Raw genomic sequence first — 24,249 nt, 5'->3', positions numbered from 1 at the left:
ATTACAATACAATTAGCTCACACACAAAACATAGCTTTACATTTGAAAAGAATGAAGAATGTAGCTATAGGTTTAAAACAAAATATATTTACTGAATCCACAAACAAATATAACAGTACAGAACAAGCAGTATGTGATTCCACAAACTGGAATACAAAACAAGGATACATATCTTAATGATTCATTGAAAGTTTCAACCTTCCTAACAGGTGGATATTAGGCCAGAGGTCCTTCAAAACACCCGCATTTTTCACAGACATTCTTCATCCTGTAATGACAGGACCACTGGAGCTGGATCAGCACAGTCCAGGGTCACACCTGTCAATTTTTTTTGGATTAGATCACCATTAAAACAATTTCTAAAAGCCATGCAGTATCCAGTTACTATCCACTGGCAATTTAACATTTTAAACCAGATAGTCATTCACCATTTATCAGCAAAGAAATGCTGCCCTCCTTAGGCTGAAGACAAAAACATACAGAAGTTCCTTGACTGAAAATAAACACTGAATGAATATAATTGTGTAGGTCATATCCAATTACATGTATGTAAATAGAATTCCTCTAATAAGTAAATGAGTACAAAAAGTAAAGTCACCATAGCCGTTCCAGTGCCATAAACAGGGTTTCCCTCCTTATAGGAACTTTCCTCATCTTGATCCAATCAATCCCTTGAGATCCTCATCAACCAGCAGGATTTATGAAGAAGAATGTGTCATCTATCCATTCTGTGGAAGAAAATAACATCTTAGAAATTGTCATCCAGACAGGCAAAAATGTGTTTCTCAGTGAAGTGAAATAGGCCCAGGAATATTTCAATGACGCATGTTTGAACAAGGGCCATGTGGTTATAATTACTAATCACAACTCGTCATGGAAGGGGGGTAGAATGCAGGACAAGTACCTGTCAAGTGTGTGATGTATTGTGTACAGCCAATCCTTCAAAAATAAATTGAACCAGTCATTTAACCAAAATGAACCTAAGCTACTATGGAAAATACTTTTAGATGCAAGACTAGGCCTAGGGCAAAACTATAGAAGCTGTTAGAACAGGACTAATTGACTTTCCAATGTAAAATGGTTGATAACAAAAGCAGAACACAGGCAAAACACTGAGTTGGTGAGGGAAGGGATACTTTATGTACGGCAAATAACTGAAGCGTCAAACCTTGCAAATAATACGCGGTTCTCTTTACTTTTTTGGAAAAAGAAAATCTGGACTAATGTGTCAGGAACTCCAAGCTCCTGTCTAAAATGGCTATGGGTTATAATTATCAAACAAAAAAGGTCCAGAATCACATCCAAGCTTGAATTTTTAGGTTGTTGTATTTACACTGTTAAGATAAGAGCTGAAGACACCAATTTCCAGAAAGTACGAATATAATGGATTTACTTATTTATCTGGAATTAGTGGACTGTTGAGCTATTGTTCAGATGCATGCATGTTTGACCAACATGTGAAAACCTGACTGTAGTACAGAGCTTAACCCCTCAATGGGACTCCATGTTAAAGATCAAATATTGATGTTATGTAATAATGTCTTGTGTATAAAGTATTGTAACAAACCTGATGTCTTATGGAAGCATATCCTATGGACTTTCAGCTGGGATTCTACAGCTCGGAGTACCATGGAGATTCCCATGACGTAGAGGATACAGTTTAGGTATCTCCAGCCTATTTGTTCACTAAGGGTGTTGGAACAGAGCTCAATAATTCCTTTTATGAAGAAATAAGACATTCTGGAGGTAATACGTATATGTTGAAAGATATACAAAATAGTCTATTCATTACTCTACCAAATCTGATTGATTGAATATAAAATAGTTTGCCTTGAATAGCTATCAAAACAAGAGTTGGTAGAAAATAAGAATAAAGTATACATTCAGTAAAATCTAGGAATTAATTTCAAGGTGCTTAAAAGTACAAACCCTGATTACGTTTTCCGTACCACAGCAGGTTACTTACTGTTGTTTCATACCCTAAGTTATACATGATTTAATTCAAAGTACCAAATAAGGTATTTTTTGGACCATTCCTCTTTACAAAACTGTTTCATTTCAGCAATATTCTTGGGATGTCTGGAGTGAACTGCTCTCGAGGTCATGCCACAGCATCTCAAAATCGGGTTGAGGTCAGGACTCTGACTGGGCCACTCCAGAAGGCATATTTTCTTCTGTTGAGGCCATTCTGTTGTTGATTTACTTCTGTGTTTTGGGTCATTGTCCTGTTGCATCACCCAACTTCTGTTGAGCTTTAATTGGTGGACAGAAAGCCTATCATTCTCCTGAAAAATGTCTTGATAAACTTGGGAATTCATCTTTCCGTTGATGATGGCAAGCTGTCCAGGCCCTGAGGCAGCAAAGCAGCCGCAAACCATGGTGCTCCCTCCACCATACTTTACAATTGGGATTAGGTTTTTATGTTGGTGTGCTGTGCCTTTTTTTTCTCCATACATAGTGCTGTGTGTTCCTTCCAAAAAACTCAACTGTAGTTTCAGCTGTCCACAGAACATTTTGCCAGTAGCGCTGTGGAATATCCAGGTGCACTTTTGCTAAGTTGTTTTTGGACAGCAGTGGCTTCTTCCGTGGCGTCCTCCCATGAACACCATTCTTGTTTAGTGTTTTACGTGTCGTAGAGATGTTAGCATGTTCCAGAGATTTCTGTAAGTCTTTAGCTGACACTATAGGATTCTTCTTAACCTCCTTGAGCATTCTGCGCTGTGCTCTTGCAGTCATCTTTGCAGAATGGAACACTCCTAGGGAGAGTAGCAACAGTGCTGAACTTTCTCCATTTATAGACAATTTGTCTTACCGTGGACTGATGAACATCCAAGGCTTTTAGAGATACTTTTGTAACCCTTTCCAGCTTTATGCAAGTCAACCATTCTTAATCTTTGGTGTTTTGTTCGAGACATGGTTCACATCGGTCAATGCTTCTTGTGAATAGCAAACTCAAATTTTGTGAGTTTTTCTATAGGTCAAGGCAGCTCTAACCAACATCTCCAATGTCGTCTCATTGATTGGACTCCAGGTTAGCGGACTCCTGACTCCAAATTAGCTTTTGGAGACACTATGTGTGTTTATTGTTGTGACTTAGATGGAGATCAGATCAAATTTGATGAGGATACATTTTTTGCAGAAATCCAGGTAATTCCAAAGGGTTCACATAATATTTCTTGCCTTGTTACTGAATTCCTTTGTGGTTCTACTGTCAAATAGAACAACTGGAACGCTTAGATAAAAATCTGTTATCAGAATTTGAAGTAGTTGAGAAGTGAGACAATGTTCATGGTAACAACTATAGCATAATAACCATACTAATGATACAATTATTTATTAACATATAAACTAAATGGGAATAACAAATCAAACTAAAACAAATAGCCTACATTTCGGGAACAGCAGCAGTGAACCTAGAATACTTAAAAAGTATGACCTAGTCCTTACAGCCTAAATACTGCATTGAGACGTTCCTTTGAGACCAAACACTATTGGGCAAATTTGATCATATACTTTGGTATAGTGTCGGGGCAAGTAATAATATATTTTATGGCCAATATAACTTCAGTTGCCTATTAATTAATTAGATGCAGGAAATGACTAAAATCAAGTTCACTGCAATTGACTACATGGCTAGTCAGTCAAACATGGGGTCCCATATTAATAACACGCCAACTTAAATCCAAATATTTAAAACAAAATGCAATTTACTTACAACACATTACCTAAAGAAAAAAAAATGCACTAACAAGCAAAGAGACTTGGCTATTTAACTTAATTTCAATAACATCTGGGCAAAATACAAAACTGCAGTCCTCCACTGCTCAAAACAAAATAGTCCAAAGGAGTAGTCCTATTACTTGTGGACAATGGACATTTAGACCTAAGTTATGAGACATTTTGGAGTGAAGACATCTGCCTTCTAGTGCTCTGTAGTTGCTATGGGCATGAAGACCGCTGTCTAGAAATTTACTGGGCATTCTGAAGGTATTCAGACCCTGTGACTTTTTCTACATTTTGTTTTGTTACAGCCTTATTATAAAATTGATTAAACTGTTTTGTCCCCCCCTCAGTCTACACACACTACCCCATATTGACGAAGCAAAATCGGTTTGACATTTTTTGCAACTGTATAAAAAAATACTGAAATATCACATTTACCTAAGTATTCAGACCCTTTACTCAGTACTTTGTTGAAGCACCTTTGGCTGCGATTACAGCCTCAAGTCTTTTGGGGTATGATGCTTCAAGCTTGGCACACCTGTATTTGGGGAGTTTCTCCCATTCTTCTCTGCAGATCCTCTCAAGCTCGGTCAGGTTGGATGGAGAGCGTCGCTGCACAGCTATTTTCAGGTCCCTTCCAGAGATGTTCGACCAGGTTCAAGTCCGGGCTCTGGCTGGGCAACTCAAGGACATTCAGAGACTTGTCTCAAAGCCACTCTTGCGTTGTCTCAAAGCCACTCTTGCGCTGTCTCGGCTGTGTGATTAGGGTCGTTGACCTGTTGGAAGGTGAACCTTCGCCCCAGTCTGAGGTCCTGAGCTCTCTGGAGTAGGTTTTCATTAAGGATCTCTCTGTACTTTGCTCTGTTCATCTTTCCCTTGATCTTGAATAGTAAGTATTGTGCCAAGTTTCCTTCAAACGTGACACTTGGCATTGAGACCAAAGAGTTCAATATTGGTTTCATCAGACCAGAGAATCTTGTTTCTCATGGTCTGAGTCCTTTAGGCATACTCTAAGCGGGCAGTCATGTGCCTTTTACTGAGGAGTGGCTTCCATCTGGCCAATCTACCATAAAAGCCTGATTGGTGGAGTACTGCATAGGTTGTCCTTCTGGAAGGTTCTTCCATCTCCACAGAGGAACTCTGGAGCTCTGTCAGAGTGATCGGGTTCTTGGTCATCTCCCTAACCAAGCTCTTCTCCCTGATTGCTCAGTTTGGCCTGGCGGACAGCTCTAGGAAGATTCTTGATGGTTCCAAACATCTTCCATTTAAGAATGATGGAGGCCTATGTTTTTGGGGACCTTCAATACTGCTGAAATTTGTTGATACCCTTCCCCAGATCGGTGCCTCAACACAATCCTGTCTCGGAGCTCTACGGGCAATTCCTTTGACCTCGTGGCTTAGTTTTTGCTCTGACATGCACTCTCAACTGTGGGACCTTTTATAGACAGGTGTGTGCCTTTCCAAATCATGTCCAATCAATTGAATTTACCACAGGTGGACTCCAATCAAGTTGTAGAAACATCAAGGATTTTCAATGATAACAGGATGCACCTGAGATCAATAGCAAAGGGTCTCATAGCAAAGGGCCTGATACTTATGTAAATATGTTATAAAATTAGCTAACATTTCTAAAAACCTGTTTTCGCTTTGTCATTATGGCGTATTGTAGGTAGATTGATGACAAAAAATATATATTTTATCCATTTTAGAATAGGACTAACGTAACAATGTGGAAAAAGTCAAGGGGTCAGAATACACTGTAGTTATGAAGGTAGAGACATCTGCCTCCAAGAGTATCTGTAGTTAGTTGCTAGATGGCCAAAGTAACTCTAGCTACCTATTTAGGCCAGCTTTAAATAGTGAATACTGTAGTAACTTTCCTGTCTGAAACACTTGGGCTCAGTATTCAGTCACTCTTGTGCCATTATAGAATGTTTGGTCGGAACAATGTTATTAAGAGTTAATTTTTACTAGGCAGTGGTGTAAAGTACTTAAGTAAAAAATACTTTAAATCACTACAAAAGCAGTTTTGGGGTGTATCTGTACTTTACTATTTATTTAACAACTTTTACTCCACTACATTCCTAAAGAAAATGATGTACTTTTTACTCCTTACATTTTCCCTGACACCCAAAAGTACTTGTTATATTTTGAATGCTTAGCAGGACAGGATAATGATCTAATTCACACACTTATCAAGAGAAAATCCAAGGTCATCCTTTCTGCCTCATCTGACACTCACTAAACACAAATGTTTCATTTGTAAATTATGTCTGAGTGTTGAAGTGTGCCCCTGGCTATCCATAATTATTTATTTTTTTATAAATTAAGAAAACACTGTGTGGTTTGCTTAGTAAGGAATTTGAAATTATTTATACTTTTACTTTTAATTTAAGTATATTTTAGTGATTGCATTTACTTTTGATTCTTAAGTACATTTAAAACCAAATACTTTGACTTTTACTCAAGTAGTATTTTACTCTGTGACTTTCACTTGAGTCATTTTCTTTTAAAGGCATCTTCACTTTTACTCAAGTATGACAATTGGGTACTTTTTCCAGCAGTTACTAGGGGGATGGGACTGCTTTGAGTGAGATTTGATGCACCCCCACACTAGTTGCCATAGCCACCGACATATCCATTTTGAGACCTTGCTTCCCTCCCGCCACGGGGTTCCAGCAGCCTGCATTTCTTGCTTGGTGAGGGCTTTTTCACCTCAACTTTATGGCCATTAATGGTGTGGAACTAAAGAACAACTGCTTAGTCGGCATAATCAGTATCTTTGAAAAACAAATCCCTCTTCTTACCAGTTTGATTATTGATAATAACCTCGGCCTTCTCGATAGTGTCGAACTGAAAGTACTCGTCCAGAAGTTCATCCTCTGTAGCTTCTTTAACCACCGATAAATGTTTCTTAATGTTTGCCAGGGTCTCCCGCATCTTCACGTGCCACTGTACTTTTCTGTTCAACATTGTTGAAAACCAGGGCATGAGCCCGCGCGGACATTGCAGTGTCTGCCTCCACAGCACTAGCAGTTACAAAACCAGACCGCAGTAGTTGCAGGTTCTGAATAACTACACAATCTGTGAGCTCGCCATACTGTTCAAATGGTTTACAAAGGCCATTGTCAGTGGTGTAATCATTTAGTCCACCAACAAAGAGCTTGCAGAGTTGATTTTACGTCTCTAGTATCTCGCTTTGATTATGCTATGTCAACACTGATTTGACGGTGCTTCTCCCGGTGCCTAAAATGTCAGATGTATAGATCACCGAGGGAGACAGATGGTTGGGGTTGACGTAATGAGTACAGGTCTCATACTGGCAAGCTATTGTAAATTGTTGGTATATTTGGCCTATTATAGTACAAAATTATCATTTTGACAGCAAAACAGGTAAATGCTGACATTTTATACATTTCCATAACCACAGACCTAATATTTGTGCACATTGGTAAATTGGAATATTCTAAATAAATAAAATAAAAAAATCAGGCCTGTCATGTAATTTGAAAAGGACAACCTACAATTATATGTAATGGTATGGAGCAGGTTTTTTTTGGCTACCTGTGCAACAAAAAAAATGGGAGTGTTGATTGACTGTAAAGCAGATGTACTGGAGAAAAATCACAATACTCACTGCCATTATCAAAACAAACCAGTGTCAGACATGTGTCTATTGACATGGGATATGTTGTTATCTGCAAAATCCTTGTCCCGTTAAAAATATATATATCTGATTATAAACCAAGAATCACCTTCATTGAAAATGTGATTTAAAAAAGGCTTACAATATTAGCAAGAAAGCTTTTTGGTATTGGCGTAACACAGGAAATGATAGAGGGCCTAAAATAAAAATGCATGCCTGTTGGCCACATAGCAGTCCCAGATTAGTCCATTCCTGAACAAGAAAGTAACCAGTGATAGTATGTTAGTAGGGTATGCAACTACCTCATGATAGAACTGTGATGCTGAATGATCTGAAGGTTTAACTTGATTCTCTTTTGAAACAAGAGGTCAGAATGGTTAAAATTGACAATAAGCGCTGATTGCTTTCAAACATTAAAAACTTTAATACAGCCAAGAGAGTTAGGCTCAATAGCCAACTAATATTTAAGTAACATTCCACAAAAATGCATTGCTTTGCAAGGTATTGAACAGCACATCTTGGATGGAGAAAAGCATTGAGGTAACCATAAAAAGTATAATAATACAATAACCATAAGTACTTAATACTTTGACATTAAATATTATAATCTTAAAAACACAAGCATACACTAAGACTGCTTTCAAATCCATTAATACCCCTGAGTTTCATGTTGCTAAAGCAATATGTCTTGTTATTAACCTGGCTGGTACTAATGACATACAGTATCATACCAAAGTCTTGGAAGCAGCGACGTTAACTACAATTAAATTTAAAAAATATCGAAAAGGAATCACTACACTACATTGACAAGTCAGAAAGTTGAATTGGTAATAATGTGTCCATGTCTTTAGTAGGGCCAATGGTGAGTCCGGGTGGAGGGGGAGGGTACATCAGGGTGGGCGAGGGGCACGAGTACTTTAATTAAGAAAATAGTAGCAACAAAGAAATGGGCAACTCTGACCCGTGTGTAAATGCAGGTCATTGAATCAGAAAATCAGAACATTTCAAATTATTGGGTCAAATGTGGCCAACGGTGTCTAATAACCACCATATCCACCCCTGCCATAACCACTGGCGCCTCCACGGGAGTACGGTGCTGCGCTCCTGCCTGAATAATTACCACCTTTCATTGCACCATAGCCGGAGGACTGCTGTCCGTAATCTTCGCCAAAGTCATTATAACCGTTCCCACCATAACTGCTCCCCATTTGATCTCCATAACCTCCTCCGTATCCCCCTTGGTTACCGTAACCACCTCCATTGCCGTAGCCGCCATCATTTCCTCCATAATTACCGCCATAGTTGCCGTAGCCGCCACCTCTTCCGCCGTCGTAGCCATTTTGAGACCCTCTCATTCCTCGCCCGCCTCTTCCCCGACCACCGGCTGACTGCATCTCTTGCTTGGTGAGGGCCTTCTTCACCTCCACTTTGTGCCCATTGATTGTGTGGAACTTCAGCACCACTGCTTTGTCGGCAGAGTCATTATCTTCAAAATAGACAAAGCCAAATCCTCTTTTTTTGAGAGTCTGTTTGTCACTGATTACTTCGGCCTTCTCAATTGCCCCGAATTGAGAGAAATAATCATTCAAATGGTCGTCTTCTATGTCGTCTTTCAACCCACCGATAAATATTTTTTTAACTTTGGCGAGTGCCTCTGGCCTACCGGCATCTTCCCGTGCAACCGCCCTTTTTAACTCCACGTTGGTACCATCGACGACATGTGGCCTGGCGGCCATGGCTGCATCGGCCTCCTCCCCGCTTGAGTAGGTTACAAAGCCGAAGCACCGGGACCTTTGTAGCTGCTGGTTCTGGACCACTACGCAGTCAGTTAACTGGCCGTACTGCTCGAAATGTTGCCGAAGTCCATCGTCTGTAGTCTCGACGTTCAATCCACCGACAAACAGCTTACAAAGTTGGTTCGTCATGATTACTAGCCGAGTTGTTATGGAGCAAATACAATTTACCCTGACAAAATCGTATCCCTCTTTGAATGCAGCGACCGCTGACGCAATGACGTCTGACGTAGGATTGGTAAAATAAATCACCAGTCCTGATTGGTTATTCCATTCAAATAGCAGTTTTTCTAATTTGTCAATTGACTTGTTTGATGAACCAAAAAGACAATGCCTATTCCAAGCACATTTCTTAAAAATATATTTTAAATTCGTCTAGCTATGTTCTTGATCCTGCTTTGTAGTATACCCCAACACTTCATTCCAGTGTCCAGGCATTGCACATTCAATTGTCAGAAAGTGGGCACTCCTGAATAAATGTTGTGCAACACACCGATTTCTATATGCAATCTTGCCATACAACCTTGGCGTGGACACACCTCATTCCAGCTATTTATTTTTTTACATTGTAGAATAATGAAAACATCAAAACTGAAATGACACATGGAATCATGTAACCAAAGTGTTTAAAAAAAATCTAAATACATTTTAGATTAAGAAACCAACCTTTGCCTTTAGAGCTTTGCACACTTGGCATTCTCTCAATCAGCTTGGTGTCACCTGGAATGCATTTCAAGTAACAGGTGGAATTTATTTCCTTAATGCATTTGAGCCAATCAGTTGTGTTGTGACATGGTAGGGGTGGTATACAGAAAATAGCCATAGTAAGACAGTCTGTTACAGTAAGCAAAGAAAAAACATAAAACGAAGCACTGATGAAACTGGCTCTGAGGACCGCCACGGGAAAGACTGAGTTACCTCTGCTGTGGAGGATACGTTGTTACCAGCATCAAATTGCAACCCAAATAAAATGTTTGAGTTCAGACAAGCCTACCTGGTCCAATTGCTGCAAAGGAAAAAAGGAATACCAATAAGAGACTTGCGTGAAAGAGCAATGGACATTAGACCAGTGGAAACCTGTCCTTTGGTCTGAGTCCATTTTTATTCCACCTGCTGCACAAGTGGTTTCCGCCATGAAGGTGGTGTGGTGCTTTCCTGGGGATTTCAGAATTCAATTGCTTTTCAACAGGACAATGACCAACACACCTCCAGACTGTTTAAGGGCCATTTGACCAAGGAGAACGATTGAGTGATGCATCAGATCACCTGACCTCAAACCAATTGAGTTGGTTTGGGATGAATTGGACTGCAGAGTGAAGGAAGAGCAGCACTTGCTCAGCATATGTTCAAACTTCAAGACTGTTGGGAAAGCATTCATGAAGCTTGTTGAATGCCTGGAGTACACAAATGTCAAGGCGGAGGATGGCTACTTTGAAGCTAAAATATAAATTGAGTCATTGTACACTTAATGACATATTTCATAGTTTGTCAACGCCATTATTCCAACAATACAGAAAAGTCAAATTAAATGCTTGAATGAGTATGTCCAAACTTGACTGGTACTGTACATTAGAAAATCTGAACCTGCCCCATTAATGGCATACCCGCATTAGGGCTGAGAATTGTCAGGGACTAGACAATATCACAATAGGTACTCATTTTATTGCAAACATTACTAAACATGGTCAGCTGCAAAGGAACAATACGTGGAAAGAAATGCTCAAAGCAAATTGGCTACCTTCTCTAAAATATGGAGAAGCTAACTTGAATTAACAAGTTTAGAGTAACTAATTGTTATTTGCAAACATTTGAGTAAAGAGTGCAAGCCCTAGGCTGTAACTCCCATTCAACACAATGTTCTTCAAACCAACTGGTTTGAAGGGCAACAATGCAGTGTCCAGTTTTCCATAGTACACGATCGAACATTCACACCCAGTCTTCCTACAAAGGGTAAGAGAACCAAAGAAGTCAATTACACCAACCACCTAGATTGACTTGACACAAGTAGATAGCTGCTGGCCACTGCAACCCGATTTTATATGGGCATAAGGTCCTGGTATTCCAAATCACCTGCGGCAGTGGGACAGCTTTAGCTGTGCCCCCCACCACCGGTCTTGATGTAGCCAAGTCGTTGCCAGATTGGTTTCCATGGCTACCTGGCGGAGAGGGGAAGAGTAAAGAATGAGACACTGCAGTTAAAGCATTATGCCATGAGGTATGCCTAACGTGCCAGTTTATAGATTCATTAATGTAGAATGTGCACTTAATCGCTTCAGCCTAATTTTAGATTTAGGACCAAATGCGTGCAGTAAACATGTAAACTAAGATGCACAGGGCAAAATAAGAGCGACTATGGATAAATGCAAGAACTATAAATAGGTGACATCGAGTACATTTCAGTACCATATCTGAATACTTGACCAACACAGTAAAGACAGGTTGATTTACATACCTAGTTTGCTGGATGTGATCCTAAAGAGATATTTCAGAATCCTATGACAATCGACCCCAGGTATTGCACGGGGTTCCTGTATAAAGTCAAACTGATACTGCTATTTTGGCGTACTTGGATAACAGTATGAACACCTAAATGCAGGAATCAAAGAAAATGAGCCCCCAGGTCCACAATATTCAAAACGCCTGGTAACATGGAACAATGTTATTGCAAACCTACAACGCCTTCATGCATTGGCCATGGGAAAACTGATCCTTCACCCAGGAAGTGTAATGGAAGAAATGCCATGAAGCTACTAAAGATCAAATATATCACATAATATAACCAATATCAGAAGTGGACTTATGGCATCCTAGTAAAATGAATAAAAACTAGCTAAATTTGTTTAACTCTTTATTTCAAATGAACATACATATGCATACCAATGCTTAACAATTGTAGTTTGATGTTCAGACAGATTATACAATATACATGAGATTTATGTAGTAAATTAAAGGAACGGTCAGCTCATAGCTGAACGCTCTGTGTGGGGAAATTACTGACGTACTTCGTTAACTTACAAAACATTTTGGCAAGAAAATTAAACGTTTAAACTGGATCCGGCCCACCAAATACGCGTACCCAACAACCTATAGGCTAGTGGACAGAATACACATTTACATAGTCAGCTAATAAATCCAATTATATAGCACATGCGTCCCAATCCTCTAGACTAGATCCATGGGAATTTCCTTACTACTTGCTAAAATGGAGATAAGAGAAAGTATAGTATCAAAACAAACTGTAACTAACCTAAACACGAATGTACGCATACGTAAAATAAAAAGCAGGTCAACTAACGACAGCTACACGCCCTCATCTTGGAACATAAATGAATTTAGCAATCGAACGTGTCCTATAGCAAGAGCTGGACGTGCAAATCAGGTTCTGGGAAGTGATCTTCCTACCTGTTTGGTTTCGAGGTCTTCAATGATTTGGTGTCACAGTGTCCGCATTTGCCAAATGCCCGTGGACTGAATTTTGAGTACGGTTTGAAGATCAGACGGGTATGTGTGGAGATGTATTTTCAAATAGTCTGTCGTAGCGTAGCCACCGGTTTAGTAGCCGCCATACGCTCCTCTGCTGTAGCCACCTGCACCGCCTCGGGGGGCGTAGGGAGCAGGGCTCCTACCAGCGTAGTTGGTGCCGCCTTTCATGGGCCCATAACCGGAGGACTGCTGGCTGTACCCACTGCCAAAGTCACTGTAGCCATTGCCGCCACCATAGCCTCCCATCTGGTCGCCGTAACCACCTCCGTAGCTTGCGCCTCCCCCATAGGCACCGCCGTAGCCTCCACTTCCGTAGCCACCGCCATAGCCACCAGCACTGCCCCCGTAGCCCCCACCGAAACCACCCCCGTAGCTGTCGTAACCACCTCTGCCGCCTCCGAAGCCATTTTGTCCTCCTCTCATGCCTCTTCCTCCCCTTCCGCCACGGCCCGTAGCTTGCATCTCCTGCTTTGTGAGGGCTTTCTTCACCTCCACCTTGTGCCCATTGATGTTGTGGAACTTAAGTACCACTGCCTTATCGGCCGAATCGTTATCTGTGAAGTGAACAAAACCAAAACCTCTTTTCTTTCCGGTTTCCTTCTCTGCGATAACTTCGGCCTTCTCGATCTCGCCGAACTGGGAAAAATACTCATTCAGATGTTCATCTTCGATGTCGTCTTTCAGTCCCCCGATGAATATTTTCTTGACCTTGGCGAGTGCCTCGGGTTTACCGGCATCTTCACGAGCGACCGCTCTTTTCAACTCCACGTTGGTGCCATCAACGACATGTGGCCTTGCCGCCATTGCTGCATCTGCCTCCTCAGCGCTCGAGTAGGTTACAAAGCCAAAACAGCGGGACCTCTGTAGCTGCTTATTCACAACTACAACGCAGTCGGTCAGTTGACCGTACTGCTCAAAATGCTTGCGGAGCCCATCATCGTCGGTATCTACGTTCAATCCACCAACAAAAAGTTTGCAAAGTTGAGAGGAGTTATCCATTTTCGTCAGGAACGACCGCGTTGCGCTACAGAAACAAAAAAAAAAGCACAGGCAATGCTTAGAGGTGGAGTCAATAAATAGAATCCAGGCCGTATTTATACCGACGTTATAGTGACGTCATACTACAGCAACACTGTTACGCCCCCTTACATTGGGTTTGTTCAGGATGGTCACTATGTAGTAAACGCTGCGCAGAGATTATGTGATCTGTAGATTAAATCAATCGCCAAAGTACTAGCGCCAAGGTAATTCATATGCATGACAGATTAGTGTATTTCCCGCAGCCCCTTAGTCCCCAGTTGACCCTCGTGAATAAACAGATTATATTTTGTTCTTGTGTGGGTTGGAAAGTCGTTTTGAAAATTAAGAGTATGTTTCTGTTGTAGTTAGTATCCTTTTTTTTATGTGTGACTAACTTCGTTCACTTTATTGTGATTTTGCGAATTTATACCTATCATTCAATTGAATCAAATCACGTTTTATTTGTCACATTCGCCAAATACAGCAGGTGTAGACCTTACAGTGAAGTGCCTACTTACAAGCCCTTATTAACCAACAATGATTTAAGAAAAAAATAAGTGTTACGTAAAAAATAGATAAGTTAAAAAAAATTAGAAAATAAAAGTAATAAATAATTAAACAGCAGCAGTAAAATAACAAGCAAGGCTATATACAGGGGGTACCGGTACAGAGTCAATGTGCTGGTCACCGGTTAGTCGATGTAATTGAGGTAATATGTACATGTAGGTAGAGTTAAAGTGACTATGCATAGATTATAAACAAAGAGTAGCAGCAGCGTAAAACAGGGGCCTGGGTAGCCCTTTGATTAGATGTCCAGCCACCCTAGTCAGGGGCTTTTGGACCTAGACTTGGTGCTCCGGTACCACTTGCCGTGCGGTAGCAGAGAGAACAGTCTATGACTAGGGTGGCTGGAGTCTTTGACAATTTTTAGGGCCATTCCCCTCCATGTTTCTATCCCTTAAAATTGCCTGTATTAATTACATCATAAAATGATACCCCAAGCCAGTTTCCAACAAGCTGAATGGAGGGGTTGGTTGTTTAGCAACAAAACTGATGCGTGCACAACTATGGGGCAAAACAGACATGGTTGGCTTACATTGTTGACAATGTAAACTATATTTTGTATCCAATGTTTATTGAAAACAGAAATAAATGTGCACAATGAGCACTTTTTGTCTCTCAAATACATCAGTAATGTTGTTGGTTAGCTAGCTAGTGATTTTTGCCATATTAGCATAGACGACATCAGTCAAAACATCTACATAATCTAAAACTGCAATGATGCTGTTCCTGATGTAAATTGGAAAGACTGATGTATTTGCACAAAAACAGATCAGCGCCTCAGACAATGGCATGGTATCACCCTATGCTGCTGCTCATTTGTGTTTGAATGGGGGAGGACCCCACTCTCTGGAGATGTGAAAATGTCTTTACCCGGGCAATCAAGACTTGTAGTGCCACCAGTGTTCAAACTATTATTTTCACTGATCACAGGTAAGCAGCCTTCATCATGTACATTGTCGTCTTGAGGTTTATTGAATGTCCCTGCTGATCCCATATTCCTGAAAGAAACAGGCCTCTGGCAAACAATTGTGGCAAGTCTTTGGCAAATTTGGCCAATTCAAGTGCAAATGAGTTTTGTGGCAAATAGATTGCAGAAACTTATGAACACCTGGCAATCAATTCTGCAAAACTTGTGGCAGACATTGTACTGTTTGCTGAAAATTTGCAGCAGACTCATTATGAATATGCAAATTACATCAGGTTTTTGTTTACTTTGTATATTAACTTGCTTCTTACGAAGTACACTAAACTAAATGTACTAAATATGTACTAAATGTACTAAATAAACTAAACAGCATGTATTAAATCTCTTAACAGATACAAATAAATCCAATACAATTTTAAATTAAAAGAGCAAAGACTGAATATTTCCGAGCTAAATTGTTTATTTAATATTTTTGTTTATTTAATGTATGCTGAACATTAATATAAACACAACATGTAAAGTGTTGCTCCCATGTTTCATGACCTGAAATAAAATATCCCAGACATTTTCTATTCACAGGAAAAAGCTTATTTCTCTCAAATTTTGTGAACAAATGTGTTTCATCCCTATTAGTGAGCATTTCTCTTTTGCCAAGACAATCCATCCACCTGACAGGTGTGGCATATCAAGAAGCTGCTTAAACAGCATGATCATTACACAGGTGCACCTTGTGCTGGGGACAATAAAAGGCCACTCTAAAATGTGCAGTTTTGACACACAACACAATGCCACAGATGTCTCAAGTTTTGAGGGAGAAATGTCAACCAGAGTTGTTGCAGGAATGTCCACAAGAGCTGTTGCCAGATAATTTAATGTGATTTTCTATACCATGAAGCTGCCTCCAACTTAATTTTTGAGAATTTGGGAGTATGTCCAACCAGCCTCACAACCACAGACCATGTGTATGGCGACGTGTGGGCGAGCGGTTTGCTGATGTTAACGTTGTGAACCGGGTGCCCCATGGTGGCGGTGGGCTATGGCATGGACAGGCATAATCTAGGGACAATGAGCACAATTGCATTTTATCAATGGCAATTTGAATGCACAGAGATACCGTGATGAGATCCTTAGGCCCATTGTCGTGCCATTCATCCGCCACCATCACCTCATGTTTCAGCATGATATTGCATGGCCCCATGTCGCAATGATCTGTACACAATTCCTGGAAGCTGAAAATATGTGTTACAGCCTGAACTAAAAATGTATTAAATTTAGATTATTCTTTTTTTTTTGTCACTGGCCTACACACAATACCCCATAATATCAAAGTGGAATTATGTTTCTAAACATTTTTACAAATTAATTCAAAAGAAAAAGCTGAAATGTCTTGGGTCAATAAGTATTCAACCCCAAGATTTTCAGAGAAAGACTCACAGCTGTATTCACTGCCAGAGGTTCTGACTCGGGTGTGAATACTTATGTAAATTAGATATTTATGTTTTCATTTTTATTAAATTAGCACCATTTTCAAAAAATATGTTTTCACTTGGTCATTATGGGGTATTGTGTGTAGATGGGTGAGAAAAACAATTATTTAATCCATTTTGAATTTAGGCTTTAACACAATAACATTTAGAACGGTCATGAATACTTTCTGAATGCACTGTACATGAGAGAAATGTAAACACTATAGGGATGTTGACCGTAGGATGTTTAAACGTGCAACTACTACACCTGGCAACCTTGGCTAGCGCGCACTGCGCCCAGCCCGCCACAGGAGTCGCTGGTGTGCGATGAGACAAGGAGATCCCTACCGACCAATCCCTCCCTAACCCGGACGACGCTAGGCCAATTGTGCGTCGCCCCACAGACCTCCCGGTCGCGGCCGGTTACAACAGAGCCTGGGCGCGAACCCAGGGACTCTGATGGCACAGCTGGCGCTGCAGTACAGCACCCTTAACCACTGCGCCACCCGGGAGGCCCAGAACTATTGCCTTTTTGAGTAAACTTTGGAAGTCGTCCAAAGCTTGTTGAGTACATGCACTGGAACAATCAGAAAACACAACATTAGGAAACTGAAACAATTGCAGAAAACATGTTCTATTTTTGCATCTTAAAAGGTAGACTCAGCGGCTAATGGGCGGGTTTGGCTTTGGAAAAACGGGGTCAGCTGTTACAAAGTTGCCTTGATGTTGCTATGCTTCTCACTGAAATTGGCATTCTATATATTTTTCAGCAAGGAAACTGCCTTTTGTAAATGCGATATCAACAAAAAAATTTAAATAGCATAAACTGGGACTTACATGCTGACCAGACCGGACACGTTGCATGCGCGAGCGTCGCAAAATAAATGTAGAAATCTATGTTATTCAATTATTGCACCCACACTGCTCGCACGCGCCAACGAGTGTCTGTGATGCCAAGTCCTGCCTCTCCCATCTCCTCATTGGTTTATAGAAGCAGGTACCCACGTGCCATCTCCTCATTGGTTATACCCACGTTGGTGATTGAAAGATGAAATGTTTTGCCGGTTGTCGTGGTAAAATTGTAGATGCCAGTCACTATATAAGTTCAAAGATGAAAAAGCCTGGATGCAGGAGAGATGACTAGAAACGATATGGTTGGCCGTTTCATGTGTGGATTCATTGTCGAAGTAGAGGACCTTGTGCATTTCAGGTAAAATAACAACTCAATGTTTATATCCCAGGACAAATTAGCTAGCAACAGCAAGCTAGCTAAATAGGACAAATTAGCTAGCAAGTGCAAGCTAACTAGCTAAATTGCCATACATGTTTAATGCTTTTCGACCTGTCCCCAAATTAATGTAATTGGTTCAGAGTTAGTTTTGATATTTTAACCTGCGTGTCGTGATCGCGTTTGGTGTAGGGGGACAAAATAAATTTATGCACGATAGTGCACGATGGCGCACACGCGCAGCCGGTTTGGGTTCCGTATTAGGCCTACTAAATCTACCTTTAAATATGTGGCCTACTGTTCCATCACCCACCTTGAAATCTGAGCAGAGGCAGTCAGCATTTTGAAGCTATTTTACTTTGTATTATTTATTTTTTAACTTTTTACCCCATTTTCTCCCTAATTTCGTGATATCCAATTGGTAGTTCCAGTTTTGTCCCAGCTTTCGCACGGACTCGGGAGAGGCAAAGGTCGAGAGCCATGCATCCTCTGAAACAGGACCCTGCCAAGCCGCACTGCTTCTTGACACACTGGGACAAGGACATCCCAGTCGGCCAAACCCTCTCCTAACCCGGACTACACTGGCCCAATTGTGCGCCATGTGCCCATTGCTGTGCTTATTATGTGAATAAATAATAGTTTATCAACATTTTAAGTTAAACGTTCTGATCTGATGCATCAGCCTCAATGCTTGTTATGTTTTTTTTTTTATGTACAGTGGTTGTATGAATTTGGGATCTATTGTCCCACAACTGTCCCAGAGACTGTTTTGAATATGTCTTTCTTGCAGAGAACGACAAGCCACAATTTTATTTTTTTTTACATACTTGCGCAGCCACATCTTACATTCTTTGGGGAGAACCCTGTAATAATAAGCCTTCAGTACATTACATTAGTACAGTACATTTGCAAAGACTGAATCCAGTTGACCATGCGATACAGGGTAAACATTGGTTTTGTTCTTATATGTGAGGTTTGTGTGCTACTTTTACTTTTAAATGTTTCTTTTATATTAAATGTTTTAGTGTTTAGTCCTGTAGTCACTATAGTCTGAGCTTTAGTGGATTGCATGAACTTGGAAGGTTTTACGTGGTTTCAGTTTGAGGTGACAGACTGAATATTCAGGTGCATTTCCACCACAAAAGGGGATGTTCCACCACAACAGGGGATGTAATCACTAGACATGTTTCACAAAGGTTAGGTCACACCCAGAGATGCATGTGAAAGTGTCTGGTGATCAACCCATTAGCACCAAATCAATACATTGTTTAGCATGTCGGGTTGGCTCAATGACTGTATGTTGGTTACAACAGCAATCCTAACTCCTAGAATAAAAATACAATATGTTTTAAAAGACAGTGTTCAATGTAAATATTGTAATTGTATCTATATTTGAACAAGTCAAACAATTCCATATCGCCAGCAATGCGTTGTCAAGACAATTACACATTGACACACCTGGGAGAACAGAATCTATTGAACCTTGTAGAATTGATAAGGTATTGGGTCTGTATAACAGAATGTGGGAGGAGGGGAAGCTACCCGGGCAGCTGGAAGGAGGCAATAGTGGTGTCAATCTGGAAGCCAGGCAAAGACCCAACAAGGCCAACAACCTATCGCCAAAACCCATAGCATCCCATTTATGTAAGATTATGGAACATATCATTATGGAGAGATTCATTTACTTCCTGGAGAGCACAGGGGTAGTATCATCACATCAGAGTGGGTTTCAGGAAGGGGAGGGGAACTATGGACTCAGTGCTCTGTGTCAAAGCAGAGGTCAGGAAGGCCAAAAGAACAAGGAGGGGTTGCTAATCAAGCTTGATCTTTTGGGGGTAGGAGGTAGAATATTCAACTGGATTGATGGGGGTGCCCCCATAGAGACTGCAAGATTTCACCCATTGAACTCTATCAGAGAAGTAGTTGGCCAGGTCGATGAATACGGCTGCACGGTATTGTCTCTTATCGATGGCAGTTATGATATCGTTTAGGACCTTGAGTGTGGCTGAGGTGCACCCATGACCAGCTCTGAAACCAGATTTCATAGCGGAGAAGGTACGGTGGGATTCGAAATGGTCGTTGATCTGTTTGTTAACTTGGCTTTCGAAGACTTTGGAAGGCAGGGCAGGATGGATATAGGTCTGTAACAGTTTGGGTTTAGAGTGTCTCCCCCTTTGAAGAGGGGGATGACCGCGGCTGCTTTCCAAACTTTAGGAATCTCAGACGATACGAAAGAGAGGTTGAACAGGCTAGTAATAGGGGTTGCGACAATTTCGGCCAGTAATTTTAGAAAGAGAGGGTTAAAATTGTCTAGCCCGGATGATTTGTAGGGGTCCAGATTTTGCAGCTCTTTCAGAACATCAGCTATCTGGATTTGTTGAAGGAAAAATGGGGGAAGCTTGGGCGAGTTGCTGTGTGGGGTGCAGGGCTGTTGGCCGGGGTAGGGGTAGCCAGTTGGAAAGCAAGGCCAGCCGTAGAAAAATGCTTATTGAATTTCTCAATTATAGTGGATTTATTGGTGGTGACAGTGTTTCTTAGCCTCAGTGCAGTGGGCAGCTGTGAGGAGGTGCTCTTTTTCTCCATGGACTTTACAGTGTCCCAGAAATGTTGGGAGTTTGTACTACAGGATGCAAATTTCTGCTTGAAAAAGATAGCATTTGCTTTCCTAACTGCCTGTGTATATTGGGGGCTATTCGATGCTAATAAAGAACGCCACATGATGTTTTTGTGCTGGTCAATGGCAGTCAGGTCTGGAGAGAATCAAGGGCTATATCTTTTCCTGGTTCTAAATATTTTGAATGGTGCGTGCTTATTTAAGATGGTGAGGAAGGCACTTTTTAAGTATAACCAGGCATCCTCTACTGACGGGATGAGGTAAATATCCTGCCAGGATACCCGGGCCAGGTCGTTTAGAAGGGCTTGCTCACTTCAGTATTTTAGGGAGTGTTTGATCTTTCAATCACCAACATGGGTATAACCAATGAGGAGATGGCACGTGGGTACTTGCTTCTATAAACCAATGAGGAGATGGGAGAGGCAGGACTTGGCATCACAGACACACGTTGGCGCGCGTGAGCAGTGTGGGTGCAATAATTGAATAACATAGATTTCTACATTTATTTTGCGACGCTCGTGCATGCGACGTGTCCGGTCTGGTCAGCATGTAAGTCCCAGTTTATGCTATTTAAATTTTTTTGTTGATATGGCATTTACAAAAGGCAGTTTCCTTGCTGAAAAATATATAGAATGCCAATTTCAGTGAGAAGCATAGCAACATCAAGGCAACTTTGTAACAGCTGACCCCGTTTTTCCAAAGCCAAACCCGCCCATTAGTCTACCTTTTAAGATGCCAAAATATAACATGTTTTCTGCAATTGTTTCAGTTTCCTAATGTGGTGTTTTCTGATTGTTACAGTGCATGTACTCAACAAGCTTTGGACGACTTCCAAAGTTTACTCAAAAAGGCAATAGTTCTGAACTGGGTTTGATTTTGTTTTTGTTGTTTTAATTATTTAAATGTTGTTCATTCTCTTTTAAACATGAATTGGTCATTCATTGGTTGAAAGCTCATTGCTCAGTTATCACTTTGTAGTTGCACGTTTAAACATCCTACGGTCAACATCCCTATAGTGTTTACATTTCTCTCATGTACAGTGCATTCAGAAAGTATTCATGACCGTTCTACATTTTATTGTGTTAAAGCCTAAATTCAAAATGGATTAAATAATTGTTTTTCTCACCCATCTACACACAATACCCCATAATGACCAAGTGAAAACATATTTTTTGAAAATGGTGCTAATTTAATAAAAATGAAAACATAAATATCTAATTTACATAAGTATTCACACCCGAGTCAGAACTTCTGGCAGTGAATACAGCTGTGAGTCTTTCTCTGAAAATCTTTAAGAGCTTTCTACATCTGGATTGTACAACATTTGCCTATTTTTCTTTTGAAAATTCTTCAAGCTCTGTGAAATTGATTGTTGATCATTTCTAGACAACCATTTTCAGGTCTTACCGTAGATTTTCAAGTAGATTTAAGTCAAAACTGTATCTCGGCCACTCAGAAACATTCACTGTCTTCTTGGTAAGCAACTCCAGTGTAGATTTGGCCTTGTGTTTTAGGTTATTGTCTTGCTGACAGGTGAACTCATCTCCTAGTGTCTGGTGGAAAACAAACTGAACCAGGTTTTCCTCTAGGATTTTGCCTGTGCTTAGCTCCATTCCTTTTATTTTTTATCCTGAAAAACACCCCAGTCCTTAACAAATTCCAAGCATATCCATAACATGCTGCAGCCACCACTATGCTTGAAAATGTGGAGAGTGGTACTCAATAATGTGCTGTATTTGTCACGCCTGCTCCCACTCCCCCTTGTTTTGTTCCCCCTGTCCAGACGCTGTTCTTGTTTTGTTATATGTCCATTTATCCATTAAATCTGCACTCCCTGTACTTGCTTCTCGTCTCCCAGCATCTGCCTTCACAGTATTGGATTTTCCCCAAACATAACACTTTTGTCTTCAGGACCAAAAGTTAATTGCTTTGCCACATTCTTTGAAGTATTACTTTAGTGCCTTTTTGCAAACAGGACGCACGTTTTGGAATATTTGTTTTCTGAACAGGCTTTCTTCTTTTCACTCTGTCAATTAGGTTAGTATTGTGGAGTAACTACAATGTTGTTGGTCCATCCTCAGTTTTCTGCTACCACAGCCAGTAAACTCTGTAACTGTTTTAAAGTCACCGTTGGCCTCATGGTGAAATCCCTGAGCAGTTTCCTTCCTCTCCGGCAACTGAGTTATCTTTGTAGTGACTGGGTGTATTGATACACCTTCCAAAGTGTAATTAATAACTTCACCATGCTCAAAGGGGTATTCAATATCTGTTATTTTTACAGATCCACCTATACTGTAGGTTGCCTTCTTTGAGAGGCATTGGAAAACCTCCTTGGTCTTTGTGGATGAATCTGTGATTAAAATCCACTGCCCGACTGAGGGTCCTTAAGGATAATTGTATGTGTGCGGTACAAGATGGTCATTCAAAAATCATGCTAAACACTATTATTGCACACAGAATGAGTCCATGAAACTTCCTATTGGGCAATTATGTGTAAAACACATGTCACTGTCCTAGAAATGACTCAGACATGATGAAAACAAGCCCAGATTCCCACAGGGTGAAATTCCCTTATGAGCACATTTTTACTCCTGAACTTATTTAGGCTTGCCATAACAAAGGGGTTGAATACTTATTGACCCAAGACATTTCAGCTTTTTCTTTTTAATTAATTTGTAAAAATGTTTAGAAACATAATTCCACTTTGATATTATGGGGTATTGTGTGTAGGCAAGTGACAAAAAAAATAAATAAATCTAAATTTAATACATTTTTAGTTCAGGCTGTAACACAACAAAACGTGGAAAAAGTAAAAGGGTGTGAATACTTTCCAAAGGCATTGTAAATGTTGTAGCTGCACTGAACTAAAATATAAACTCAACATACAACAATTTAAAATATTTTACTGAGTTACAGTTCATAAAAGCAAATCAGTCAATTCAAATAAATAAATTAGGCCCTACAGATATGAATCTGTTGGTCACAGATACCTTTAAATAAAGGCAGTCAGTATCTGGTTTTTTCACCATTTGCTTCATGCAGCCCGACACATCTCTTTCGCATAGTTGATCAGGCTGTTGATTGTGGCCTGTGGAATGTTGTCCCATTCCTCTTCAATGGCTGTGCGAAGTTGCTGGACATGTCATACATGTTAACCCAGAGCATCCCACACATGCTCAATAGGTGACATGTCTGGTGAGTATGCAGACCATGGAAAAACTGGGATATTTTCAGCTTCCAGGAATTGTGTACAGATCATTGCGACATGGGGCCATGCAATATCATGCTGAAACATGAGGTGATGGTGGCGGATGAATGACACGACAATGGGCCTAAGGATCTCATCACGGTATCTCTGTGCATTCAAATTGCCATTGATAAAATGAAATTGTGCTCATTGTCCCTAGATTATGCCTGTCCATGCAATAGCCCACCGCCACCATGGGGCACCCGGTTCACAACGTTAACATCAGCAAACCGCTCGCCCACACGTCGCCATACACATGGTCTGTGGTTGTGAGGCTGGTTGGACATACTCCCAAATTCTCAAAAATGAAGTTGGAGCCGGCTTCATGGTATAGTAAATCACATTAAATTGTCTGGCAACAGCTCTTGTGGACATTCCTGCAACAACTCTGGTTGACATTCCTCCCTCAAAACTTGAGACATCTGTGGCATTGTGTTGTGTGTCAAAACTGCACATTTTAGAGTGGCCTTTTATTGTCCCCAGCACAAGGTGCACCTGTGTAATGATCATGCTGTTTAAGCAGCTTCTTGATATGCCACA

At 40.6% G+C, this 24,249-nt stretch overlaps 2 protein-coding genes and 1 pseudogene across 4 annotated transcripts; all 3 read right to left on the bottom strand.

Annotated features, from left to right (window-relative positions):
• Positions 1-67: 67 nt before the first annotated feature.
• On the bottom strand, positions 68-9,397 carry roa0 (Heterogeneous nuclear ribonucleoprotein A0). 2 transcript variants are annotated; one of them, XR_002468294.3, is made up of 3 exons: positions 8,664-9,397; positions 599-728; positions 68-318 (listed from the first exon to the last, which is right to left on the bottom strand). XR_002468294.3 is itself a non-coding variant. In NM_001165161.1 (2 exon segments), coding segments are annotated over 2 exon segments (675 nt in total). In that variant the 5' UTR covers positions 9,295-9,363; the 3' UTR covers positions 69-684.
• Positions 6,213-6,898, bottom strand: LOC110489346 (heterogeneous nuclear ribonucleoprotein A0-like; annotated as a pseudogene).
• LOC110488571 (heterogeneous nuclear ribonucleoprotein A0) lies at positions 7,770-14,265 on the bottom strand. 2 transcript variants are annotated; one of them, XM_090198164.1, is made up of 2 exons: positions 12,565-14,265; positions 7,770-11,318 (listed from the first exon to the last, which is right to left on the bottom strand). In XM_090198164.1, exon 1 carries the CDS (start codon positions 13,642-13,644, stop codon positions 12,715-12,717), a length of 930 nt encoding a protein of 309 aa, XP_090054290.1. In that variant the 5' UTR covers positions 13,645-14,265; the 3' UTR covers positions 7,770-11,318; positions 12,565-12,714. The 2 variants fall into 2 exon arrangements, with proteins under 2 accessions (XP_090054290.1, XP_090054291.1); XM_090198165.1 differs by having other exon boundaries at positions 10,805-11,314.
• Positions 14,266-24,249: the final 9,984 nt, after the last annotated feature.

Source organism: Oncorhynchus mykiss, chromosome 14 (assembly GCF_057628025.1).
Source record: "Oncorhynchus mykiss isolate SJ-2025 chromosome 14, ASM5762802v1, whole genome shotgun sequence".
Classification (NCBI taxonomy): Eukaryota; Metazoa; Chordata; class Actinopteri; order Salmoniformes; family Salmonidae; genus Oncorhynchus; species Oncorhynchus mykiss.
Note: the sequence above shows the minus strand (reverse complement) of the source record. Positions and strands in the feature narration are given on the sequence as shown.

Coding starts and splice junctions, on each gene's coding strand:
- LOC110488571 (XM_090198164.1), bottom strand. CDS start 13,644: ATGGATAACTCCTCTCAACTTTGCAAACTTTTTGTTGGTGGATTGAAC.